General features: G+C 36.9%; 1 protein-coding gene across 1 annotated transcript; it reads left to right on the forward strand.

The window, feature by feature from the left end:
• The first annotated feature begins 422 nt into the window (after nt 1-422).
• On the forward strand, nt 423-7,278 carry LOC132605936 (protein NRT1/ PTR FAMILY 3.1-like). The gene is made up of 5 exons (XM_060319219.1): nt 423-717; nt 3,460-3,677; nt 4,692-5,251; nt 5,659-5,987; nt 6,579-7,278. The coding sequence occupies exons 1-5, from the start codon at nt 576-578 to the stop codon at nt 7,190-7,192; spliced, it is 1,863 nt and encodes a 620-aa protein (XP_060175202.1). The 5' UTR covers nt 423-575; the 3' UTR covers nt 7,193-7,278.
• The last annotated feature ends 5,404 nt before the right edge of the window (nt 7,279-12,682 follow it).

The following is a 12,682-nucleotide window of genomic DNA, read 5'->3' on the forward strand; positions in this document are numbered from 1 at the left end:
CAAGGAAAAATTGGTAGTTGTATTTTAACGGAGGAATGGAGAAAATATATGGAATTGGATATAAGAAAATAGCCGTTGGAATGGCTAGATATAAAACAAGTGGTATTTTACATATTTTAACACATCAGATTAATATGATGTGGTTGTTGTTTTACATCCTCACATGTTTAACGTAATTTGAAATCACTTGGATTATACAATAACCAAGTACAAGGGGTAATTAGGACTTATTATTGTTTGAGAGGATAACAATTATATAAAAGTTAGGTATATATAGGAGGTAATTATTCGGACCAGACATAAGTTAAAAGAGATTTGGATAAAACTCCAAATTTAGGTGATCTTAAGTATTCTACTCTTAAAATTATGAATCCGCCTCTGAAATCCCATTCAAGTAGAGATAGAACCAAAAAAGAGACCATATACTTCCAAATGAAAACAATTTCCAGCAATAGATCAGACAAATTTACATGGGCAAGAATGTCAATAAATATTCCCTACACCTATAGGGAATTTCTTGTTCTGTACTCATTTATCCAAATTGCTTGCATTTCATACCTAAGAATAGCTAAGCCATGAGTGAAAATATGAAGGTGGTGGAGCAAGAGCTGGTTGTTCAACAACATGGCGAGAAAAAGGAAGAAGATGAGAAGAATGAGACAATTGAAAATGAAAAGAAGAATCTTGGAGGAATGAAAACAATGCCCTTTATACTTGGTAAGTTCCCACTTCCAACTTCTTGTTCATTCATTGTCTACTAACGTGATTGTGGAGTTAATTGCTCAAATGGTCATTGAACTTTCAACTTTTTCCTATAATAGTTACTATATTATTGTTCGTGACTATAAAGTCACTCAACTTATAGCTAATCTTTCAGAATAGAACTAACTTAATCTCACTGGAAAATCATATAGCAAGCAAAAATACCATGTTAGCTCAAATTATAAAAAATTAACATTTCCATTATTTTGCAAACTGATATTTTCTTTTACTACCAATAATAAGTTTGCAAGATTATGGAAATGTTAAATCTCTATAATTTGAGTTAACATGGTATTTTAGCTTGCTTATATGATTTTCCATTGAGATTTAGTTGATTTTCCGGCCTTAGTTATTTCTAAGAGATAATTTATAAGTTGAGTGACTTTATAGTCACAAAAAATAGTTTAGTGACTTTCTTTAGGGTAAGTCTCACTTGCACATGTTCTCTTGACTGAATTACTAATTAATATAGGATGAATTTACATATTCTTTTTTAGTAATTTTTTTAACTAATATACCAGTAAGCATGTGGCTGTCTATTGGTTGATTTTATTAGTAATAAGAAAAACAAAAGGTCCACAAAACAAATCTAAGCTATTAAACACGGTGTTGCTCCTGAACACAGGGTAGGCTAATATAGGAAGGTCATCATTGGAGAAAATTAGCCTGCAAGCACATCTAGAATTCCCGACTACGACACAACGTGGGACACTAGAATCTAGAAAGTATAGAAATGCCAATATACATAACTAAGATAGTGTTCAAGTACCAACTGGATGGCTTCCAAAGCGAGCTCCTTTCATGTTTGTTGCCTCTACTTTGCTATCAATACTAGAGTTGATATATCTGATGGTTACTCAACCAATAGTTATTATGAAGTCACTTTCTTTGTTGAAAGAAATTGAAATCAAGAAGAAAGGTGACTTTATGATATAATAGCTATTAGTTGAGCTACCATATGAGAAATCAACTCATCAATAGAGCAATTAGTCTTCAGCCTATGGTGATTCTTCGATCCAGGTTTTCAACCTTTGGCAATTCGATCTGATTTGCAAATTTGAACATCCTGCCTTTGTCCAGATTCAGGGTCCGTTTGCCCTTTGTTTGTAACTCTTCAAAGTGGTGTATATATATAGTGATGATCTCAGCATCATCAAAAGCAAGATTGGTAATATAACTAGGAGTTGATTTCTGATATGGTGACTCAACTCAACTGATAGTTATTATCGCATAAAATTACTTTATTTGTTAAAGGAAATTGGAATCAAGAAGAAATGTTACTTTTTGAGATAATAACTATTAGTTAAGTGATCATTTGAGAAATCAACACACATATAATCAGTCAAAACATTACCCTCTCTTAGTACATGCTCAATAGGGATAGGAATTTGATCCCGACATCCTTGTATCTCATTGACTATATTAGTGATCTGCATGGAACTTCCCAAATGCCATCCAGATTTTGTTTTTCATGACTAGAATTTACATATTTGTCTTGCCACTAGACTATTACCAAATCGAGAAAATGAAGATCGCTCTAAAGTGTATTCTTTTATTTTGGTAAAGTTGAACTTTAGTTGTAGGATGCAAGTATTCAGTTGCCAATCGTTTCTCAAAATCACCTTAATATTCAGCTGACGATCGATCTCATAATAACGCAAGGAATAAAGTCCTCTTATTTCTATTTACTTTTAGTGACTTAAGTTGTTGCTGACCCTTGAGAGATAAAACCAAGAAGGTATACAGCTGCTGTCGAATTTTAAATTAACTATCTAAAGATATCTTTGGATTTACTCAGAAAAGAAAGACATTCTTGAAATTTTATGCTTACTTTATACAAGAACCACGATAGTTTGTCTTTTCCTGTTTCTTTTCCCTTTTTGTCCATTGGGCTTGGATCCTGGAATAGGATAAGAAGAGGAGAGGGAAAAGGTACTTAAACAAAGATGGCGGAATACATGGACAACCAGTTAAATTTGCTAGTAAATTACATTTAAAATACTCAAACTACGACATGTTCCTTTTGAACATCTGATAAAGTGGAAACTTTTTCAGTTCAAATTTTGGAATAACTGTTGCAGTGTATTCTCAAACTCCCATTACATAAATAAGTTAACCACATAAAATATATCACATCCTTAACTATACATTAGCCTCAATTGGAACATGCCTTAGGTTTTATGTCTTATTGAAGCTAATGCGTACAATTAAAGGAGGTGACATATTTTAAGTAGTTAACTTATCTACATAACGAGCACTTGAACACACGCGCTGAAACTTTTTCAAAATTTGAGCTGAAAGTGTCTAATAGGGACACTTTATCTTATGTTCAGGTGTTGAATTCGAAACAGGTCGTAGTTCGAGTGTCTAAATCAAATTTAATGACAAAATTTAAGGGGTCATCCATATATTACGCCTATAAAGAAAGAACCAGGAACGGAACATCTGAAACTTGTAATACGTAAACTGTTGGAGTATATTAAAGAAGTTGTGAAGCTGCAAAATTACTGAATGATTTGATTCTAGAATGCGTCTGTAAAATTTTAACACATTAGAGAAGCTTATAGTGACTCATAGTTTTGACTTGTCTTAATCCATTATTTCAGAGCATAAGTGCATTGATCTTAAAATCTCAGATGGTCATATGTTGTGATATTGGAAGTAAATTAATTAACAATCCTTATTCTTCTTGAACAGCTAATGAAGTATGCGACAGATTTGTGGGCGCTGGATTTCATAGCAACCTGATAACATACCTAACACAGGTGCTAAATGTGCCTCTGGTAAAGGCATCCAACACCCTAGCAAACTTTAGCGGCATTTCCAATTTCACTCCACTTATTGGTGCTCTTGTTGCTGACTCATTTGCTGGCCGATTTTGGACAATTATTGTTGGCTCCATAATTTATGAGATGGTATGCTTCTTTCCCTCTCTCTGTGTCCTCAGGTTCATGCATTATTATATCTTTACATATCGATCAATTGAAGTTGAAAGGCCATACAGTCAAACCTGTTTATTACAACGTCTTTGGTTGAGATGTTTTTTGGCTGCTACAGCGAGATGTTGTTATAGAGAATATATTCTCTATAACAGTGGCGGAGCTAGGAATTTTGTCAAGCGTGTTCGAATTTATATAATCTATATATTAAGGGTGTCCAATACGTAATATATGTTTGTAATACGTAATAATTTATATACCTACACAGTATATTTTTTCGGGGAAGGGTGTTCGGTTGAACACCCTTGCTGGGTTGTGGCTCCGCCACTGATATATAATATAACATAACATGGTTCCAAGAAAACAACACTGATACAGTAAAATGTTGTTATGGAGGATGACTATTATTGAGAGGTCTGACTATGTAACTAACACTGCTCAGTGTTAGTAAGGGGTCGGAAACCTTTTAAATTGATATGCAGATCTGATAATTTTTTTTAAACTAACGGGCATTGACCAATTACCTGGAGTTAAATGCATGTTTGTGCTCCTAGGATGTTTCTACTTTTTGGGTTGCACAAGAAACTTTTTATTAGTTAAAAGTTTGGTTTTTCAACTCTAGAGGAGTATTCAGAACATAGTGTCAGATTCTTATTGTTAATATTTTTTGACATGCTGTTCTCATTCTGGAAATTGATTATTGAAAATCATCTATGGGTCATACTGAATATAAGGAGAAACAGATTTTTCTCTTCACATTTAGACTTGATCCAATGTTTAAGACATTCACCACAAAAAAAAAAAAATAGAATTAGCTAGGAACTTCATCGCTAATCTGTCGCTAAATTGCTTGTAGCTAACATAATTTAAATTCTGATAATCCATCACTAACTAGGATTAGTGCCGGATTTTGCTGTTTAGCTATAAAATTTGTCCGTCGCTATTCCTGATCAAATCTGTGTCTGAGATGTCTATATGCATATGTGACAGGGATTGGTCAGCATCACCGTCTCAGCAATCATGCCACAACTCCGTCCTCCACCATGTCCGACTCAGGAGAACTGCAAAGAAGCTTCAAAGTCGCAACTCTGGGTGCTCTACATTTGTCTCCTCTTGACATCTATTGGTACAGGAGGTCTTAGACCTTGTGTAGTTACCTTTGCTGCCGACCAGTTGGACATGAGGAAATCTAAAGTAGAATCGCGAAGGTGGAACTTCTATAATCTGTTCTATTTCTGTGTGACAATGGCTACGCTAACTGCACTAACTGTTGTTGTTTATATCCAAGACAACGTAAACTGGGGATGGGGTCTTGGACTTCTAACCATTGCCATGGCCCTTTCAGTTATCGCTTTCGTTATTGGATCACCATTTTACAGAAAAGTAGAACCAGGAGGAAGTCCATTTGTCAGATTGACACAGGTCATTGTTGCCTCAGTGAGGAAGAGAAAAGTTGTCGTTCCAGCCGATGCTCGTCTCTTATATGAGAACAAAGAGCTCGATACTGCTATCTCATGCGATGGAAGGCTTTTGCACACTAATCATTTCAAGTAAGGTGATTTCAAGTAATTTTTTTTTATGGTATGATGAACCCGTATATGTAGCATAAAATGGCTAAAAGAACTGGACAAATAAATTACTCCCTCTGTTGCAATTTTTGTAGAACCTTTCGAAGGACAATATTGCAATTTATTCTTTAGCAAATATTTACACCCAATGCCACTCCACATAATACAAGAATTTCTAGAGGAGAAGCATTAAACAAGATTTAAAGAAAAAAAGTTGCTTACCAGTTTCTCACATCACACTTAAAGCTTGTAAGAGTTTTGATGCCCATTCAATACTCCTTTTGAAAAAAAAAATTATGCTCTTTTAGTAGTAGTTCTATTTATTTGGGTTTAGAACTTTTAAAGAACTGTCACTTTATTGCTTTACTAATTTAGCCAATTTTGTTAAGGTGCCTTGATCGAGCAGCTGTAGTAACTGATGATGACATGAAAGAGTCACACCAGCCAAATTTGTGGAGGCTAGCTACCGTTCATAGAATAGAAGAGTTGAAGTGCATCCTAAGGATGTTTCCAATTTGGGTTGCAGGGATATTACATTTTGCTTCACATTCACATGTAAGCAGCTTTACAATCCAGCAGGCACGCAGTATGGATCGTCATTTGTCTCATAGCTTCCAAATACCTCCAGCCAGCATGGCTATTTTTAGCGTCTTAACGGTTCTCATTGGCCTTGCGCTATACGAGCGGTTCTTTGTTCCTTTTGCTCGTCGGTTCACAGGTAAGGGTGTCAAAAGGACGGGTTGGGTTGGATTTGGGCAGGTCTAAATGAGTTGAGTTAATAAATGGACGGGTTATTGAACAGCCCAAAAGTTACTTGAACTAAAATGGGCTAAAAAGCGGGTCATATCCTAAGTCACCCAATTATTACTAAGTTCTAGCTTCTTTGTTTGTTCTTTTATAATTTTTTAGTATCTAATAAAACTATTCTTTTTTTCTTTATTATTATTATTATTATTATATATAACATATCAAATAAAAAAAGGGAAACTTACCAATATGTCTAGTTCGGCCAAACTTATTTACCAATCTGACCGAAATATACAAAACCTATACATTTGGTCATATGTTGTAAACAAGATCACCCGAAGGCATTGACTGTAATTAAAAAAAAAATGAAAATATTTTGACAAGATGTCTCATGGGTCAATTTGGGCTTCATATCAGCCCAAATTTTATGGGTTGAATTGTTGAAATGAGTTGGGCTGAAATGGACTGAGCTAATAATTTGGCAGATCAATGATTAGCCCAAACTTAGGCGGGTTGGACAAGTCACGTTTTCATGAGTTAATTTTGTCACCCTTATTAACAGGACACAAATCAGGCATTACTTGCTTGCAGCGAATGGGCATTGGATACGCGATCAACATTCTTTCTACTGCAACTGCAGCACTTGCTGAGATTAAGCGTAAAAAAGCGGCTGCAGATCATAACTTACTGGACCATCCAGCCTCCGTCATTCCGATTAGAGTCTTCTGGTTGGTTCCGCAGTATTGCCTCCACGGAGTAGCTGAAGTGTTCATGAACGTCGGGCACCTTGAATTTCTTATTGAGCAATTCCCGGAAAGCATGAGAAGCACTGGAGCCGCGCTTAATTCGTTAGCCTCGTCTTTTGGAAATTACTTAGGCACATTTATAGTAACTCTAGTTCATAGTAATACTGGAAAAGAAAGGAATTGGTTACCTGATAGGAATCTCAACAGGGGAAGACTGGAAAACTTTTACTGGCTTATGGCTGGATTACAGGTACTAAATTTTGTATATTATCTTATATGTGCATCATTATATACATACAAACCCTTGGAAGAGCTTACTGAAAGCTGCAAGGGAACAGATGTGGAATTAGCTCATGATACCACAACTTCACCTACTTCGTTACACGATTCTAAAGGAGATGGACAAAATGGAATGAATAATATTGCTTAAACTAGCAGAAATTTAGTTTTTAAGTTTTTACCCCCCGTTTGGATGGTGGTTTCCCGTGGTTCATTAATGTATGGTTTTCTATGAAACCATGTTTATTTTTATTGTTCTTAAAATTATGTGATATGGTGTTGTAAATCCGTGGTTCATTCCATGATTATATAACCATGAAAAGTCCTAATTTTTGTAACCACGGATTTGGTGGTTTTTCCGTGATTACATATTTCATTTCTCCATTATACCCCAACCCCACCCTACCACTGACCCCCACCCCACCCCTGCCCCACCCTCCACCATCCATCCCACCCCATCCCTGCCCCACCCTCCACCATCCATCCCACACTACCCCCACCCTACCACCCACTCCCACCCCCAACTACCCCACTCCTTTGCCACCCACCCCAACCACCACCCACTACCCCTCACCACCGCCTAACCCCACCCCACAATAACTCACCCCCACCCTACCACCCACTACGCCCACCCTTATCCTACAACCACCCACCCCTCCACCACCCCCACCCACTACCCCTCACCACCACCCAATCCAACCCCCACCCTCATACCACAACCACCCACCTCACACCATCTACCCCTCCACCACTCCCACCCACTACCTACTTATTTTTTAAAGTTCCTATTTGTTCTTTACCTGAGTTTTATTAATATATATAAACTAATTTCTATTTAAGAGTTAAGGGTATTTTAGTAAACTTACAAGTTATTATACAGTACCATACAGTCAAACCAAGCAATACAAATGTTATTAAACCACAACAAACGATACAGTCTATCCAAACATAGTGTTCATTAATACAGTACAATACAATACTACACCATATTGTACCATACCATACTGTACATTAATGAACCACGGAAAACAATCATCCAAACAGAGGGCGTTGTCACCAGTTGATACTATTGAATGTACCCAAAAAAGTTGAAACTATGAAAGAAACTGGCATAAGGTTGAAGCTACCATTTTGTATTTGATATTTGGAGTCTGTTTGGATGGGCTTATGCCTATAAGCTGCAAAAAATAAGCTTAAAAAAATAAGTTGGGGTAGTCTAACTTATTTTTATTTTTTTGGCTTATAAGCTGCTTTAGATAAGCTAAGTCAAATGGGCCCAATTAATTTTTTGAGCTTATTTTAAGCACAAAATGACTTTAAGCTGGCCAGTCAAACACTCAAAAAAGCTGAAAACAGCTTATAAGCAACTTATAAGCCAATCCAAACGGGCTCTTGGTCTTTTCCTTTTTCTTTCTTTTTGAGCTATGAGTGGCACATTTTTTTAGAGTTGTTCTGAAGTTACAAGTAATGGAATGTTGGGAGTTTATTTTGGGTGATTTGCACAAAAGGGATACTTTGAGGCCGGCTGGTATTTAAATTTTATCCTCGATTTTCAAATTTTTGCAAAGTAGATGTTTTAAATTTAATGAAAAAGTTATGGATTAAAATACTCTTAAGTTAAGCCGCAGAGATGCTGACAAGCAGAACCAACACCGATGAACTGTGGCATGTAAGTCATGACATACCGATATGACTTCAAGCTACATTAAACCTAGTTGTCCTATTAGTTCACTCACAATCATGCCAGATTATCATGATCTCAAAACTACAAATAAAAAAGATAGAAAAAAAAAACATGTTAGATCTGTAGCATGCAAGTCATGACATATCGATATGATGTATGCAACTCAACCTAGTTATCCTATAGGATACTCACAAATCATGTCAGATTGTGATGGTTTCAAAGTTAGTACAAATAAAAAAGAGAAAAGTAAATGTTAAAATAGTGACATGTGACCCATGACCATTGTCTAAACCTAAGTTACTCGGACTCTTCACTTTCGGTGTCGTACCAGTGTCAACACGACATGGATGTGGGATCAGTACCTGATCCGGTCAACCGTTTTTGGGTAATTTGACCAAAATCAACGGAGAAATTTCGGACAGATCCAATGATTTTTATAATCAAAACAAAAGCTAAGGGGGACTTGAAGAAAATGGAATACCTTGTACATTGAGATTTCTATGTCACTCCTTTTCCTTTTATCTCTTTCCGGGATTCTCCTCTTGATCAATATTTTCTCCTCAAGTTTTCCACATAATATCTCATAATTTAGGTTTTATAATTCTATTTTTAGATATTTCAATTATTTTTAGCCGAATCCCCACACCTGTATCCGTACCTAGATCTGTATCCCCGAATCTTAAAATTTGGATCATGCAGGATTCGACCTCTGGATCCACACCTGTATCGGACACCCAAAATTAAAAGAGTGCAGTCAAAACAGTGCTTATTTAAAACTTATTATTGACCTGCAATACCTCAAATTTCATACAATTAAGGCGTTAACTTAGTTGTAATTCAAACTCGAATGTCGTATGATGTTTCCAGGTTATATAATTAGGAGAGGAACTTTTAAAACTCATTGATTTTCCCATTTTGATGTTTTTATCTGTATCAAAATTAGATAACTTAGATCACATACTGAAGAATCGAACCGAACTGAATCAAACTAATTTCATGTCACGACCCAAAATACAATCGTGATGGCACCCACGCTAACCCCCCGGTGGGCGAACCATCCCCTTAATTCATGACTTATTCAGTTACATAAGACTTAAATAACAAGATAAAATCGTAATAAGTCTAAGTCAATACCATAAATATAAAGTGCGGAAGATACTAAGTCATAACACAATCCCAGAATTGAAATCACCATAAAAGAACAACTAACCAATGATATCTAAGAGTAAATACATATGTCTGAAATACAAATGAAAATGTCTAATGGAATAGTAGTAGACAAATAGGAAGGAACTCCAGGGCTGCATGGCAGGTAGGTAGTTCACCTTCGGAATCCTGGCAGCAAATAGGCTCAAGGCTAGAACTAGGGTCTGGAAGAAGGTCAGCCTCAAAATCTGCACTCAGGAAAAGTGCAGCAAGATTAGTATCAGTACAGACACGTACCGGTAAGCATCATAGGCCGACTAAGATTAGTTTACGCATAAAGGGCAGCCCGGTGCCCAACCTAGGGCCATGACGAGTGACCGAGCTTAACCTGCCCGATAACCCAACTTATGTTACCTGTACTCAAACATGGCATTCAATAGGGTTTATTTAACTAAGTCTGAAAGCTGTAAATAGAATACCAAAGTCGACCTGTAACTCAAAACATCCAAAACATATTTATATATACATAACATATGACAACGCAAGCCAACGAGGCTACCAATACTTATGTACAACAAAACAATGGCCGACAAGGCCAAACAGTAACCATGACACTCACGCTGTTCGCAGACTACTAGAAGAGTATGACCGTGCATAGGTGATGGGACAGGGGCCCGTCGTGCCCGCAATATATACACAAAATTATACCAAAACAGGAACAGTCTCCGAAGCAAGTGGAGCTGTCTGACTCTCAGTGTTGACTCCTCCTAGGTGGCTGGATTGTCGAACCGCGTCCCTGAACCTGCAGGCATGAAACGCAGCCCCCCGAAGAATGGGGGGTCAGTACGGAATATGTACTGAATATGTAAAGCAGTGCTGAATCATAAACAAGGAAAACACAGCAGTAAACAAGTTTAGGAATCAAACCGGGAGTAACCAGGAACAGTATTTTGAACCATGTCATGTGGTCCCTTACACAAATTCTAGCATACACAATATAAATATAGAATATCCTACTCGTAGCCGCCTCCGTCTAATAACACAATAGTCCCTTCGGATGGCCGCTTCCGGCATAATAACATAATAGTCCCTTCGGACGGCCGCTTCCGGCATAATAATGATGGGCCCTTCGGGCAGCCGCTTCCGGCTTAATAATGATGGCCCCTTCGGGCAGCCGCTTCCGGCTTAATAATGATGGCCCCTTCAGGCAGCCGCTTCCGGCTTAATAATGATGGCCCCTTCGGGCAGCCGCTTCCGGCTTAATATCACAACCATGTCAACACAACTTAATCCACAAATACCCATACAAAGACATGATGCTATGGAATGTAAACATAAATCGTAAATGAAATGAAATAGTAAAATCTCGCACCCCCTTCAAAGTGGTTTTGAAAATCAAACTTTATGTTTCCTTTAGCATAAAACTAATTTCCTCGAAATCATTAGTAAAACCATATACACAACTCAACTGGCACCTTATGGGTGTTCCCTTCGGGACAGAATATGAGCTTATATATATCGACTATTACCCATCGTATAGGAAACTGAAGAGGGAAGCTCAATCACTTAAGAGTTATAACATCAAGAAGTGAATAAGAATCATGAATCACACTCAAGACTTATGAATAGGATTACCCCAAAGCTCATATCCTTCATCACTTAAATCTAAGACATGCCAAAAGAAAGAAGGGACAGCTTTACATACCTGTTAGCGACTATTCGTGAATCCTTTCGCCTTGTCGCTCTTTTAGCCTATTTAATATAAGAGTAACGTTATCGTTAGTAACTATATTTCCTAGTTTACAAATCTATGGCCCATTTCTTATAGAACCTATATTTTAGCTTATATATTCTCGCTTAGGGTTTTCTATTAGCTAAAGACTTTAACGAAAATCGGGCAGCACTTCCCCTATATATTCGCCTATCCCGAATTTTCAATTGCTCCCCTGTTGACAAAGAAATACCAACAACAACATATGGACATAATCATATTTTTAATTTCCTCAATTCCATAAGGATAACAACATGTTCATATCAACATAACTTCAACCTTAACTTTCTAATTCTTTTCATTTCTTCACCATATAATCCATGACAACAACAACAACTATACAACAACAACTATACAACAACAACAACAACAACAACAACAACAACGACAACAACAACAACAACCCAGTGAAATCCCACATCGTGGGGTCTGGGGAAGGTAGAGTGTACGCAGACCTTACTCCTACCAAGGTAGGACAGCTGTTTCCGAAAGACCCTCGGCTCAATAAAAGCATAAAAAGAAGTCAGATAAGGTTAAGAGAATCAAAGTGATATGAAATGAAATAATGCAAGCGACACAGATAACACAGGATAATCAAAGCACAGGAAATAACAGATAATAGCAGAAATCTGAGCAGAAGAAATTATATTGCGATAATGCGACTACTAATAAGAACGGAAAACGAGACTATCTACTAGCCTTCTACCCTAATTTGGGTCCTCCAAACCCTCCTATCTAAGGTCAACAACGACTATAATGCAACTTAAAATTACTTTACCATGTCTAATTAAATCAGCCCCCTACACGGCTAAATTTACATTTTACATCAACATCTACCACTTCTCACATTCATCACAATTTACCAATTTAGACAAGTTTAATCACCTCCAAAACGCGCTAAAAAAAAGATTAAATCATACCTTAACAAACTTGGCTCCTTAATATTGTTAATTACTTGGATGCTACAATAATTCCACACCTCCTATTCCTCTTTCCTTCAACTTCTCTCTCGGCTAAAAATGTTCCATAGCCGAGAGCTT

This window comes from Lycium barbarum, chromosome 8 (assembly GCF_019175385.1).
Source record: "Lycium barbarum isolate Lr01 chromosome 8, ASM1917538v2, whole genome shotgun sequence".
In the NCBI taxonomy this organism is placed as follows: domain Eukaryota; kingdom Viridiplantae; phylum Streptophyta; class Magnoliopsida; order Solanales; family Solanaceae; genus Lycium; species Lycium barbarum.

What these genes read in the sequence shown, in the direction of transcription:
- LOC132605936 (XM_060319219.1), top strand. Translation starts at nt 576, where the DNA reads ATGAGTGAAAATATGAAGGTGGTGGAGCAAGAGCTGGTTGTTCAACAA. An exon ending in GCTCCATAATTTATGAGATG is followed by an intron (nt 3,678 to 4,691) that starts GTATGCTTCTTT and finishes CATATGTGACAG; the next exon opens with GGATTGGTCAGCATCACCGT. An exon ending in TTTTGCTCGTCGGTTCACAG is followed by an intron (nt 5,988 to 6,578) that starts GTAAGGGTGTCA and finishes CCTTATTAACAG; the next exon opens with GACACAAATCAGGCATTACT.